This window comes from Erinaceus europaeus, chromosome 11, assembly GCF_950295315.1.
Source record: "Erinaceus europaeus chromosome 11, mEriEur2.1, whole genome shotgun sequence".
NCBI lineage: Eukaryota > Metazoa > Chordata > Mammalia > Eulipotyphla > Erinaceidae > Erinaceus > Erinaceus europaeus.
Window position 1 is genome coordinate 19145836 of NC_080172.1, and position 14424 is coordinate 19160259.

A 14424-nucleotide genomic window follows, 5' to 3' on the forward strand; every position below is an offset into this window, starting at 1 on the left:
ACAGTGGAAATTGGGAAGATAGCGCAATGATTATGTGAAAGACTTAACACATTTAAGGCAACAGAGATTCCAGGTTCAATCCTTAGTACAACTATAAACCAGAGGTGAGCAGTGTTCCTATAATGAGTCAATTAATCTATAGTGGATGACTATAAGAAAAATTTTAAAAGTAAAGGAAATATTACCCACCCCAAAAGCTGTGAAACCACTGTCAAATTCTCTCTTATATAGTCATATATTTTTGCTGAGTTATGCAGTAGATTCTTGCAATGAAAAAACCAAATTCAATTTAATATAATTTAGGGAATGGAATATAGCTTAGCAGATAGAGTACTTGCCTTGGCAGCCCAGGTTTCAGCCCTGGCACACCACAAAAAGAGTGCCATGGTCCCTCTCCTCTCTCTATGACATTAGTATATCGCCCTTCTCTAGCCGAAAGAAAAAACAGTGTCTCCAAGCAGTGAAATCAAAGTCTTGGTAATGAACAATGAAATACAGCAATTTAAATAAAAGCAAATAAGTTGTCAATAATATTTCCTAACTAGGAAAGAGAACTCAGCTATCTGAACTTGTACATCTATGAATTCATTTTCTCTGGGTAGTAGTCATTAATTTACTAATGTTTCAAAATGCTACACACCTCTTGGATCAGTGAGCTACTTCACCTGGGAGTGTACTGCATTGTCATATGTGCAACTGTGGTTCAAGTCTTGGACTCTAAGACATTAAGGAACTGTGGTGTTGTGATGTCTTTCTTACCCCACCCCCCGTTTCTTTTCATCACACTTTTTAATTTTAATCTGGAAAAGTATTCCAGAGTACTGAAACCCCAGAGGTGACAAAAAAAAAAATAAAATAAAATAAAGCAACAGGGGTCGGGCGGTGGCGCAGTGGGTTAAGTGCATGTGGCGCAAAGCGCAGGGACCGGCGTAAGGATCCCGGTTCGAGCCCCCGGCTCCCCACCTGCAGGGGAGTCGCTTCACAGGCGGTGAAGCAGGTCTGCAGGTGTCTCTTTCTCTCCCCTTCTCTGTCTTCCCCTCCTCTCTCCATTTCTCTCTGTCCTATCCAACAACGAATTGCGTCAACAAGGGCAATAATAATAACCACAACGAAGCTACAACAAGGGCAACAAAAGGGGGAAAAAATGGCCTCCAGGAGCAGTGGATTCATGGTGCAGGTGCCGAGCCCAGCAATAACCCTGGAGGAGGAAAAAATAAAATAAAATAAATAAAAAAATAAAGCAACAACAACGAGTCCTAATATCTCTTCACACAAGTCAGTAACTTGTACGTAGTCTGTGGGCTACTCTTAAATTTAGTGTGCTTTATTTAAATCAAATCCAAAAGATCTTTACCTGATTAAAGGGAATGTTATTGACTTTACCAACCTTTTATAACAAACTGAATGTTAGAACCTTTTAAAATTTTCATTATGTCTTTTTTAGAAACAGAAAGAAAAGTCAAACAGAGAGGAAAGGTGAGACACCACAGCACTACTTTACTTACTATCAGAGTGTCCTCTCCATGACCCACAGTGTCCCTGTGTGATGCCACTGCTTGAACCTAGGACCTCATGTACATCATGGTAGGTGGGCTACAAAGTGAGACATCTTCTGGACTATAGATACTATTGATAAATTCTTTTCTTTTTTTTTTTTTTTTGCCCTCTAGAGTTATCACTGGAGCTCAGTGCCTGCACTACAAATCCACTGCTCCTGGAGGCTACTTTTTCCCTTTTGTTGCCCTTGTTGTTTATCATTATTGTTATCATTATTGTTGTTGTTACTGCTATCTTTGTTGTTGGATAGGACAGAGAGAAGTCGAGAGAAGAGGGGAAGACAGAGAGGTGGAGAGAAAGATAAGACACCTGGAGACCTGCTTCACCACCTGTGAATCGACCTACCCCCTGCAGGTGGGGAGCCTCTGGCTTGAACCAGGATCCTTAAAACAGTCCTTGCACTTAACCTATTGTGCTACTGCTGGACCCCCCTGATATATTCTTGTTTTAAACTTACAAGCATTGCCTTACGTCTGCCTGACAGGAAGTGTATAGAATGTTAACTATGGAAATACGGTAAAATTAGTTGGAATAGCTAATTGGATATGAAACCATTTGCATACTATCGAGAAATTGTAATAGTAAAAGTAATTTTTTTATATACCTATGGGGAACTGAATAAATTACCATGCAGAAAAGTGAGCATTCACTGTTTTAAATGGTTGTCGTGCTCTACCATCTTTTTTCTTGCTTTCCAGTGAAGATCTAATATGCAATCATGCTGAATGAAGTATGGCTTTCTATCCCTGATATAATAGTATTTATTTAAGACTATAAGAATTATCTATTAGCTATAAATATGGCGTAATATATGGGCAAAATCCATCAGGTCTTTATACTGTGAGATTATAGCATTTATGATGGAATTAAATGTCACTCCACTTCTTCATTTCAGTGAAGCACAACAGTGCAACTGGGGAATTGGTATAAAGAAGACAGCTCTTATATGGGCTTTCAAAAGGAGAAGATGGTGTTTTTCAATCTCTACAAAACCAAACAAAATATTTCCTCTAATTAGTTTCCAATGTAATCAATGATTTCATACTGAGAACACATTCTCTTTCTCCAGTACAATTGTATGTGAGAATAATTTGTAGTGTATACAAACTAGACTTTACCAATAAGAGCATGAAAGTCAACATAGTTAAATTCATATTAAACATCATTTACAGCATACATTCTCAATGGGGACAATTTGCACCCAAGGGAGCAAAAATTGACTCCTAGGGGTAAGAAAAAAAAAGTCTCAGAAATTATAATGATCTGCAGCTCTCTCAAGCACAACACCTCTTCACTATTTATTTTGCACTTAGTTGTTCTCATTAAAAGAAATAAAAGGTTTTCTTCTGGAGGAAGATTATGGGCACAGCATTGGCAATTGCTGATTTACAATCAAATCAATATCAAGTTTTGGGTACATTGTACAGTGGTAAGCGTTGTGGCCTTGCTAAAAGTCAAGTTTTGTCTCTGAAAAATCCTTATGATCGGCTGGGCTTTATTTTAATCCAAAAATATGTTTATAATTCAATGTAATTTTTTCTGTTGTATTGCTTTTTAACATATCTCTGATTTTCTTTTCATTATTCTGCAAGTCAGTGGATAATGACAGTTATGAATAAAGCAATAGTCACTCTTTCATCTTCACTCTATTATTTGTCTCAAAAGTTTCCACTTGCTGAGTGTTGGCCCTCTGTCAACACAGAGGAGGATGCTACAGAAAATGTGGAGTTATAATCCACAAAGCTACTATGTTTGTATTTGATTTTGACTAATGTTAAAATGTGATAGTGTGATGATTAGAAAGGAGGAATTAAAAACAAGGAGCAACTTAGTTAACATTTAGGTTAGCTTCTCATTTGATAAATTAAGTCATAATGCTACAACATGTTTTTATAACTGATCCAAATAAATGGGACAACAGAAAGCATTACATTATTGCTTCTTAATATTAATCTAGTACAAAGTGGTATATGAAGAGTGAATTTGGTAACTCAAGTATATTAATAACTTCATTTTTGATATAATTTGCAATCTCTCATAAGTTATTACTCTTTAAAGGTTTTACTAAAATGCTAAACTAATATAATTTCCTCATTTGTTTATACTTCTTCTTTTCCAGTACATTTTATATAATGATATTTTGCAATAGAATATGGTTAGCCATTTAACTTAGAATGCATCTGTGACAATTTAAATAGAAGTAGGAATACAAAAATTTCTTCAAGAAACAGCTATGATTTCATTACTCTGTAATTTCTGATCCTTACTCAATTCAGTTGTAAAACTTGACTCCATCTTCTCCCAAAAGGACTATACCTGATTTTTTTTTAAAGATTGTATACAGGTTTTCAGTGTGCCTGAGGTAAAAGAACAATGGACATATCGGTAGAAGGAGACCACACTGAAGCTCTGGTATTCCTGCCACCGCAACTTTTATTGTATACACCATTAAGTTTCATGAGGAGACTAATTCCTGGGTTCAATATGCTATCACAGTTATTTTGGTAATGTCAATGGTATATGTTAGTTTATAATATAGCACAGTAGCATCAAGCCCATGAAGAAATGGAATAATTTTATTCTCCCCAAATCCTCCATGAGAAAAAAAAAATATCCCTGGAAGACAGCATCCTATTACTTTGTGCTTTAGGACAAAGGAGGGGTGTGAAGATAATAATAATAATAATAATAATAATAATAATAAAACCCTGTGCTCAATGTGCTCTACGGTTTAGGCTTATATTTACTATAAATATAAATTGAAAGTTAGGAGAAACAAGCTTTTCAGAGAATCATAGACTGTGCGACTTATATGATCATGTCCTTTCAAAGACCAGGAAACCATTTTTCTGACATCTCTTAAAATAAACAAAGTGCAAGGACTGGCATAAGGATCCAGGTTTGAGCCCCCAGCTCCCCACCTGCAGGGGAGTCACTTCATAGGCCATGAAGCAAGTCTGTAAGTGTCTATCTTTCTCTCTCCCTCTCTGTCTTCCCTTCCTCTCTCCATTTCTCTCTGTCCTATCTAACAATGACTACAACAAAAATAAAAACCAAGGGCAACAAAAGGGAAAATAAATAAATAAAATTAAAAAAATAAAACAAACAAAAGACATTGGTTTTATTTATAGACAATTAAACACTGAACTGAGAAACTGCTGCATTTGTATATGTGACAGAAAAGCAAAACAAAAAAGATAATACCTTTAAACAGGCACAAAACTAGAGCATCTCTTCTCAGGAAGGATTAACGAAATCTAGTCAAAATGTTGTGATCCATTAAAATTTGGACTGATAGTAGCTAATTGATACCAGTCCCCAAATTCATGTCTAAACTGTGGTCTTTTTTTTTTTTTTTTGGTGGGGGGGGTTATTGCAATGCCAGGAATTTATATGCCATGTTATGTGAAAGGCATCACTTATGGAATCCAAAATTTTCAAATAGGCCAATGTTGGAAAATATTTTCTTTCTTAGAATCCCAATAAATTCTGGGGCAAAATGTAAATATCTTTAATATCAACTTGAAATACTATCATACCCATACCAAGTGGACACATTATATAGTGAAGAGAAAATTATAGCATAGAACCTTCTCACTGTCAATTCCCTGACTTTGTAAAATTAATTTTAGGCAACCTTGGAAGTACATAATTTTCTAAAATCAATGAAATTCTATTCTGGTGCTCTTCTTTCTTTACATATTTTAGTTAAGGAAGTGCTTAGTATACTTTTAAAATTATTATCGACTAGATTAGGAATATTACTTATCAAAGTGCTTTTTGTTAGCGAAAGGTGTGATTGGGGAACAGTGGACAAAATGGCTCAGTTACAGATTTACATAATTTTAGGCAAATCGGAGACTACAGAATGAGCGGATGGAATCACTAAGTGTAAATAATTTAGCTTTAGTATTTGTTTATTTGAGTTTTGGAGAGGTCTAATGTTGTAGGGGAAGTACCAAAGTCTATATTTGGAACAATTACAACGTTTCAGTTAGCATTAAAAAATTACTCTAGCAACAACACAGAAAGCTTCTATAAAAATAATTTGAAAATTACCATAGTCTTGAAGCATAGTTTTTTGGTTTTTTTTTACCATGGTATTACTAGATGTCTCTTACATTTTAAAAATAGCAGTTTCTGTTGGAAACTTAAAATTACCTTCCATATGTCTAGCACAACCTCCCAACACTCTTCAGTAATAAGAATGCTAAGACTTGAACAGGTAATACAGATATGTCTTTGTTTCCACACTGACATTTTTTTTCGTAAGTAATGTTTTCTTCTGAATCCTTGAACATGAAAACCACGTAAAATGTTCTTTTTTGGTTTGCAAAAGCTTATAGAAAAATCCGTATGTTGTTTAATAGCAGTATTTTTTTTATGAAGAAAGTATTTGATAAGGTATCCTTCAGGGCCCATTGTCTTCAGATCGCTGTGTTATATTCCTCAGTTGTTCAGTCCCTCCCTCCTTGCTTGTGCGTCCTCTATTTTCTTCTTCTTTTTTTAATCATTTGGCTACACAGAGCTGTCTCATGTCATTCTTTGCATACATCATCTCTGCTTGTTTTTTTTTTTTCTCTTTTCCTGCATAATGGCTAAGCTTTTCTGAGAGTTAGCTGTTGTCCCGGGTGTCCTCCTTAACTAAAATAGGGACTGAATGAAGGTGGAGCACAATTTATCTGAAGGCAAAGGAAAACCAGGCATTTGAAAAGGACCCAGAAAGGGACGAGTAATGAACCAGAGTGGCCTGGATGAATTGCTGTAGAGGGATTTCTCGGTTTTGACACAAAGGGAACACATGGATAGGAAGACAAACCTGGGGGTAGGGGGTCTCAGTAGGAAGCCTGCCTTATAGGTTGGTCAGTACAGAGGGTTGAAGCTGACAGTCCTTCAGATAGGAATAGAAACGAATGTATTTAGAGTAAGAGTTAAGCATTCAAACATGCTGTTTTGGAACACAAGGTACTTTGAGGAGTTGACATCCCTTCATAATTCATGCTCATTGTTCCTCTAAGTAAAATATGTGTCTCCCTTTAGTTATTCTGTTAGGAATTTTACTTGAAAGGCAAGAGGACATTTTTGATAATGCACATCTTAAACTTTTCATTAAACTACCAAATTTAAATTCTACCTTTTTGTGCACTCTGACATTTTTGTCTGGCATTTTCATTAATTTTGCGACATACATAAATGTAGCTGAAATGTTAACTGATCAATACTTTGTCTCTCTCATGTAGCACTAGCGTTCCATCCCCTAAGGACCACACAGCAGAACAGAAATTAAATGTGTAAAATATCAAATGTTAATGTTAAACACAGCAGCACTTACTGTATAACGACAGAAAAGGCTAAAACAATTCCAAATGGACAGATGGTACCACAAATTATCTACAATCACTTTTAAAGATTAAAGTTTGTCCTATAAAGTAATTCTTTGACGCACACTGAAGTGTGTCCTTTTACTGATAGCTCAGTTGTCCAATTATTTTTGTGCTCATTACAGTGAGAAATGACAGTACTGAAAAAAGAGAATGTGCACACTTTTTTTTCCCCTGTGTTGCACCCACTGACATCCACAAGAACACAAATGTCTGGTCAAGAGTCTGATGAAAATTAGGCCCAATTTATAAGACATTGCCACATCTACAACAGATGATTTTGAAAGACAAGCAGTGGCTCATGTACCACATACATTTGTGTTCACTCTTAGTTATATACTATGCATAATCACAGTTTAAAACCTAATCTATAGAACACAAAAGCAAGGATATCCCCAGGAACGTATCTGCTCATATTTTATCCATCACCTTCCAGAACAATTTTAGATTCTAACATTGTCAGCTGGCTTTGAATCATCCCCACAGCACACAGGCTATGCTGAAGAGGTTGGGACAGCTCTTGCCCTACATTTCTGGTGCTCTTTATTTTAACTGATGTTGAACAAATATATATATATATATATATATATATATATATATATATTGTTTTTCCAATTTGATTTAATTACAATGCATTTATTTTTGGGTAGTAAATCAGAAAAGAAAAATCAAATGGAATAGAAAAAAAGGGTATTTAAACATAAAGTTTACTGATCTGGGCCTAAAACCAAGCCACATAATGGTACAAATGCATGTGCTCCATGAGGCAGCTGCATTTATGAAAAAGTGGGCCAAGTGGAACCAATATTATAATAATAGACTCATGATCCATCAACAGGGAATGATGGGAACAATATGTCTGTAACAATGGGGTGCTGCTCATATCCTTCCCCTAATGGATAGCAGTTCTTTTCAATAAACTGGCCTAAAAAGGCTGTGGTTATGCAATCAGATCATCTTGCTTTTAAATACTCACATAATTTAATAGCTAGAAAAATTCTTTAACAGTTTTTTCTGAATTGTTATGATATAAGATTACAACATACAAATTGTAAAAGCTACTTTAGTAAGGCAATAATATCTGTTGCATGATTGGACATGGCACTTACTTTCCTACCTCAGCTTCCCTCCTCTGTATGTTGGGAAATACAATAGAATTTACTTTTTAATGAGATTGTTGGAGATATCGAATTTACTACTACATGAAAAACACATTCATGCATTTTAATATCTAGAAAAAGTTAACCAGCACATAAATTCTTAGTAAATATAAGTTTTTACTTTTATACAAATGTTTTTGTATTAGAATTTAATTTGAGGTCAAAATTAATAGATTGATAGAGGATTATAAAATGGTTTAGAATTTAAATGGAATGTCTATGACTATTAGAATTTGATAATTTAGCTTTTTTATAGAAAACTTCAATTTAACTAGAATTATTGAAGAAAGATTCTCCACATCAGAAAAAATTTCAGGTTGATTGGTTTCTTGTCTAGTGACTTGACTTATATTGGATGCCCATCAAATTCTAGATACTCTTCAGGCAACGCCAAGAATACCAGGGAAAACAGGACAGGGTTTCTAGTCTATGAGAACTATCGATTCAGGTGTAGTAAGTGAAGTTCGGAGTTGATATTTGCTGCTTTAGTGATACCCAATGGGAAGCAAGTTAGTGCTTCTTTTTGCCAAGTTAGTGCTTTCTTTTTTTTTTTTTTTCTTTCTTTTGTTGTTTCTTCTACTGTGCATTTATATTTTCTTTTTGTTTCTTCTACTGTGCATTTATATTGTAGTTTGTGATTTCTTTTTCTCTCTACCAGCATCAGAAGTCCCTACTTTCTGTGTGCCCCTACCCCATTTTACACACATCTTGAATTCAGCTAGTGTCCCTTTGGAATACATTTGTTTGACTTCCAGCTAAGAGAGATATTAATATATTGCTTTTTCCATGAATTGGCAGCCATTTATAGTGAAATCACTCAAGTGCTATCTTACAGAAGTTTTTTCAGAACTTCAGTGTTTGGTTTTTTTTTTTTTTTTAACAGAAGGAAATTGTGAAAAAAATCTGCCATCTTGAATTTATTTGATATGAGTGACCTCTAGAAGTTAGATGATATTTGTAAAAACTTATACAGCTCATTGTAATAATAAATTAGCATTTAAAACGAATGTTCCTGAACAAATGACAAGTTACACAGAAGTCCCTGTATTAGAATTTTATAGTCAGTGGTGGGAACTGAGTTTAGGAATGAATGAAAGATGGTAGCACCAATTTTTCGGTAGAATATTATTATGGCTGCTCTGTAAAGGCCACATAGAACCTGGAAGCCATGGCACAAATACATATGTAGAAACCCACCATCATCATTTTTCCCTTCATTTATGTCAAACTGCCTCTAGTGAAAAATGATACTAAAGTTTGCTTAACAGTACTCCCAACATATTCATGATTATATGAAAACCAAATATGGAAATATTGAGAAAGGTAGATTTTCTTTTCAAAAAACAATGACAATCACTTTTTTCAAGAAGACAGCAACATGTCTATTGAGATACAGGCTGCCTAACTTTCTGGTAACTTACAACACAAAGGGACATACACTCTCTTTGTTCCATGTGTTCAGACATTAGCAAAAGTCCTATACAAGGCCCGAGGGAAGGAAAGAGCTCAAAGTACTAAACAGATATGCATAAAAATCATTTGAACAGAAATACTAAAATGTTGCTTTGTTACTACACGCAGGGTTCTTCTAAGTTCTTATAGTAAAATCATTATTTGCTAAATTGGCACCTATAAGGAAGTATGAGATACTCACAGTGTAACAAATATGACAATGAAATAGAGGATTTAAAAAGAAGGATTCAACTTAAAACTTTAAATCAAAATACTGAGTAAGCAAAAATAATGTGAGAACAGAAATCTCAGCTAAAGCTCAGAGGAAAGTATTCTTTCTTTTGGATTTTCAAGTTCTGCTAGTTGGTTTCATCAGCAGTTTTTAAATAACCAGAGTAAAATGCTACAAGATGAACACTGTAAAAGGGATATTGGATCTATTAAATTTTCACTTGTGCCTTTTTAAAAACTGAAAATCTCAGAAATAATAAAATGCATCTTAAATAGGTCACATCCGTTTCCAGTTGACTCACATATTAAAGTATTACCAAGCAGCACTTAGCTTCCAAAGGCTTTCATATTTTGGAAAAAAAATATATAGGCTGAATAAAATTAAATTGAGTATGGTCAAGATTATTAATTTTTTTTAACACTAAGGACTTTTCTTGGCTCTGCTACTGGGATATGGAATTATATAATGTGTAACATTTTACTTTTTAACTGTCACAGAGAAAATTATACATTGGCTGAGATGTCTTGCAATCCGGAAATCTGAGGAGGGAGGGAATATATTCTTGGACTCAGACCTTGAGCAATACATCAGGTTTCTGCCCACAGCAAATCTGTCCAGTTAAATCTTAAAATAGTAGATTTTTTAAATGGCCACATCAACATAACTGTTACTATAGCCACAGAAACATGCAGCTAAGATGATGAATTTAATGAATAACAATGTTAAGTAATGCAGTATAATCATACCACAAAAGCAGCCAGGCTCCTTGGGGGTGAATCCCAATCAAAGCAACTATTAACGTAGTACGCAGCATTTACAAGCACCATGACACAACGCTTCGTCCTGATAAAGTTTCTTAATAGCAGCTGTGAGGAAGATGAAAATGTTATTAGACCTTCAAAGACTCAAAACCATCAGGCTTGTTACAAAATTCTTCAACTTGATGGTGACTTAACGAGTAAAGTTAATAAAGTTGCAAGAATTTCACAAACCCTTTGGTTCACAGGTTAAGGGAAAAGGAAATATCACTAGACAAAAGTGGAGGGAGCTGGAAATAAGATAATTTCTTAGCTAAGTGCATTTTCTTAATTAATAACAATATATAGGTTGGACTAACTTAGTTTGTTTTTTAAACCTCCAATATATTAAAAATATATTTTGTTACTTACACATGACGAATCTCAAGGTTAGTTTTAACTCTTAAATCTTATTGTGTTTTTAAGAATCTTTAAATGCTTTTATATAGAGAGATTTGAAGTAGACTAGGTATCTTCAAATGTTTTTATTTAGGGCCTTAGAGAAAAATCAAATACTGCTTTGATAGAAAATATTTTTTAAATCATTTTAGTAGAGTTCTCCTCTTTTTCTTACCATATTTTTATTTTCCTCGTGTTTCTCTGTATCTCGACATTTCTCCCACAATAAGTATAATACTACAAAATTGGTGGTAGCACTAAATATATTATTTACTAGTAGTAAGTTTCTTTGTTAAATAATAACCTCTACTTTCTCATTGCCGTTTCAAAATTTTGGAGTTAGAAACATTTATGACAATCATACACTTTATAAAATCCTTTTAAAAAAAATCTGTATGAGAATTCATATTATCTAACTTCACATTTTAAAGTAAAGACATGACTACAAGTATAAAATGCATAACCCACAAACTTAATAAATAATGGTTCAAAATTTTGCCTACTGCTAAGTTAATAAAATGATATGTCTGTAGGTTAATATTTGCTACTTTCAAATATACCTCTAATGTTCATCTGGTATTTTAAAGAAGTGGTTATGTAAAGATTAGTAAAGGTCATATGGAAAAATTATACAGAACTCTGTGTGTAAATACAGATGCATGTACATGCATAACAGTTTTAACAAATTGTTAAGATTAAAATTCCTTTCAAGGAAAGTAAAGAATCTCTTTATTTGTTTTTCTTCTTGTTCCCTGATCACCTTTTACTTTCAGTTGTAATTGTGGCAAAGTGTAATCTGTGTGTCTATTTAGTGAGAGACTACATTTGTAAACTATGCACAATCTAATACAAAGATTCCACTGATGCAGTGAATTGATTTCACAAAAAAAAAATTTAGTCTGCCAATAGCAGAAATATATTTATTAAATATTTTAAAAGACTTGAGTGAACATTGTAAGCTCAATAGCTATAGCAAATACATTTTATTTTAGCTATGTTTACTGGGAGTAAACATATTAAAAATGGATAGCTTGGAATTCTTAACTGGATAGCAAGCCTGATTTAAAACATTATGTCTATTTACAAGATGCCAAATTTAATGTAAAATTATTTCACGAGGGAAAAAAAAGTCAAGAGTTTCTGATTTTTTACTTTCTTCACTAAAATGTCAAGAAAAGTTCACTTCAAGAAATTATAGTCAAAATCTAATTAACAGGAAGGTTTTCCTTAAAAGATACAGCCCCTATCTTGTGGATTAGAGGGAAGAGCTTTATGCTGGGCTCACTTTACACACACCTGCATCATACCTGTGGGTGGTCTGGACATATATTTGAACCTCAACTTTTGGTGTTCTCATTTACACATTCCATGGTGATCGAATTGTATTTTATGTTCAAAACAATCATTCTTTTGCTAATTCATGAACACATCCACTCTCTGCAGTGCGTACAATGTCCCCCCCCCCCCGTTTTTTTTTACCACCCCCATCCAATTTATTGGTTTGGTATTGTCCTTGTTTGATCTTTAAAGGAAATGAAGGGGAGAGAAAGAAGAAAAGAAAGAGCCATTTCACATAAGTAGATGATAAAAAAAATTCCATAGTCTTTCCCTCCCCCTCCAGACCTCCAAAGTTTATTTGAATTTACTTAGATGTTCTACAGACAGAACAGGTCTTCCCAGAGGGATTAATCTTCCTTTGCTTTTTTTTTTTTTCTTTACCTGTTTAGAGAGTCTGTTTTCCTCTTCAATGTACTTCTGTTCTTTGGGTATTAATGTTCGTAAGCTGGCTTTCACCTATATATCAACATATGTGTCTGTTATGGATTAATATATTACAAATGCTTACAAGTTTTTCACGCAGTTCAATTTGCAATAATTTCTAAAGTTTCAAAGTCCTGGCTGCTGAGCTCATAAAACATAAATGTATACAGTTGCACATGCATGCCTTTCCTTTTCTTTCTTACTCCAGCAGGCAGCGGCCAGAGCACAGCAGCAGCGGCAGCCGCCAAACTATACAGAAAGTGTGGGTGTGCCAGGCAGTGGCAGAAGAGTATTCTCCAGGATACATCAAGGTTTAGAGAAAATGAGGAATGACAGAAATTCTCTACAAATCAGGAACAAAAGCTTTCATGAAACTGAACTCTTTAGCAGTACAAAAAAGCCAAAGTTAAGACTTACAGCATTAAAAATCACATCTATTTCAAGATAGATGACCCCCTTTGTTGGCCCTGTCAGCTGCTTGTTTTTCAAGACGTAGGCTTTCTGTTCACCATTTTGAATCTGCGGGAAAAGGACATGACAGCCGTCTGTCTCGCGGTCTCCACTGAATACACTCCCTCAGTGACCTTTGACCCCCAGCTGCTGAAACTGACAGAGAACCCAAAACAACTGTGGCAATTCTGACAAGTACCTGTTCATTACCAGGATCAAGTCTGTCAGGAAAAATTAACTATCATGGGATTCAACATGGCCGTGAATTGAGTATGTTAAAATTTTTAGTGTTCTTATTACAGACCTTGGTTGAGAAATGACAGATATAGAGCTGAGGGCTTTTTTTTTTTTTTTTCCTTGAGCAAAAGCAACACAGAGCAGTGTGTCAGGTGAATAAAACTTACAGACAGCAATGGTATAGCAACTTTGCCCAGAAAGTCAGCACTTCGATCCCGATCTTCATCAAAAACTGTCACTTCAAGAACTGAATGGATATCTTTAATGTTGCTGTATAATAAATATATTTAAGAAAAATAAAAGACTTCATCAATGGGGAACAAAAGCAAAAATTCTTTTGAAACTTTGACAGCTTCAGCTGATTTTGCATGTATTTTAATATGTATTTACACACACACACACACACACACACACACACACACACACACACACACACAGGATAGCTTGGTATCTGACAGAATTTCCCATAATGCAACTCTGTGGACTCTAGTGATGATTTTATTATTTGAATACTACTGTAATATCAAATTACTTTTTAAATTAAATACAATTTTCTAGCTGTACATGTACACAATTATTGTGAAAAAAATGTAAACTATAAATGTATTTTAAACTTTTCTTCTTTTCATTATCACAATAATTCTTATCTTCCTATAAACTTCAAGTCAGTCTTTACATAAAGCACTGCCAAGTTGACACCAGCAGAGTCACAGCTTATTTTATATGAATTTTCTTCTTAGGACATCTGATTTTTGTTTATAAATCTTAATAAATATTGACATTTCTGTGAGGTTTATAATAATAATTAAATAATACTAAAAGCAAGGTGGGGAAAAAAAGTAATATTGATGACTATTATACCACCCTAGAACTTAGAAATTAAGTAGTGTTCTATTATGTTCCAAAACAACATATGTTAATAAACAACTGTGTGAGCACTTCATATTTTTGTTTCTGGAGAAATAAGTCCCAATTGTTGATAGCCTTTATTCTTTGAT

The 14424-nt window shown here is 34.2% G+C and overlaps 1 protein-coding gene across 1 annotated transcript in view; it reads right to left on the bottom strand.

Annotated features, from left to right (window-relative positions):
- Positions 1 to 10522: 10522 nt before the first annotated feature.
- The window catches only part of LOC103120922 (multiple C2 and transmembrane domain-containing protein 1), a 355114-nt gene continuing 351212 nt past the window's right edge, over positions 10523 to 14424 (bottom strand). Inside the window, exons 14-16 of the mRNA XM_060201181.1 lie at positions 13594 to 13696; positions 12698 to 12772; positions 10523 to 10648 (exon numbers count right to left, since the gene is read on the bottom strand). Of these exons, the coding sequence (XP_060057164.1) occupies positions 10523 to 10648; positions 12698 to 12772; positions 13594 to 13696 (304 nt within the window). The remainder of the gene's footprint in view (positions 10649 to 12697; positions 12773 to 13593; positions 13697 to 14424) is intronic.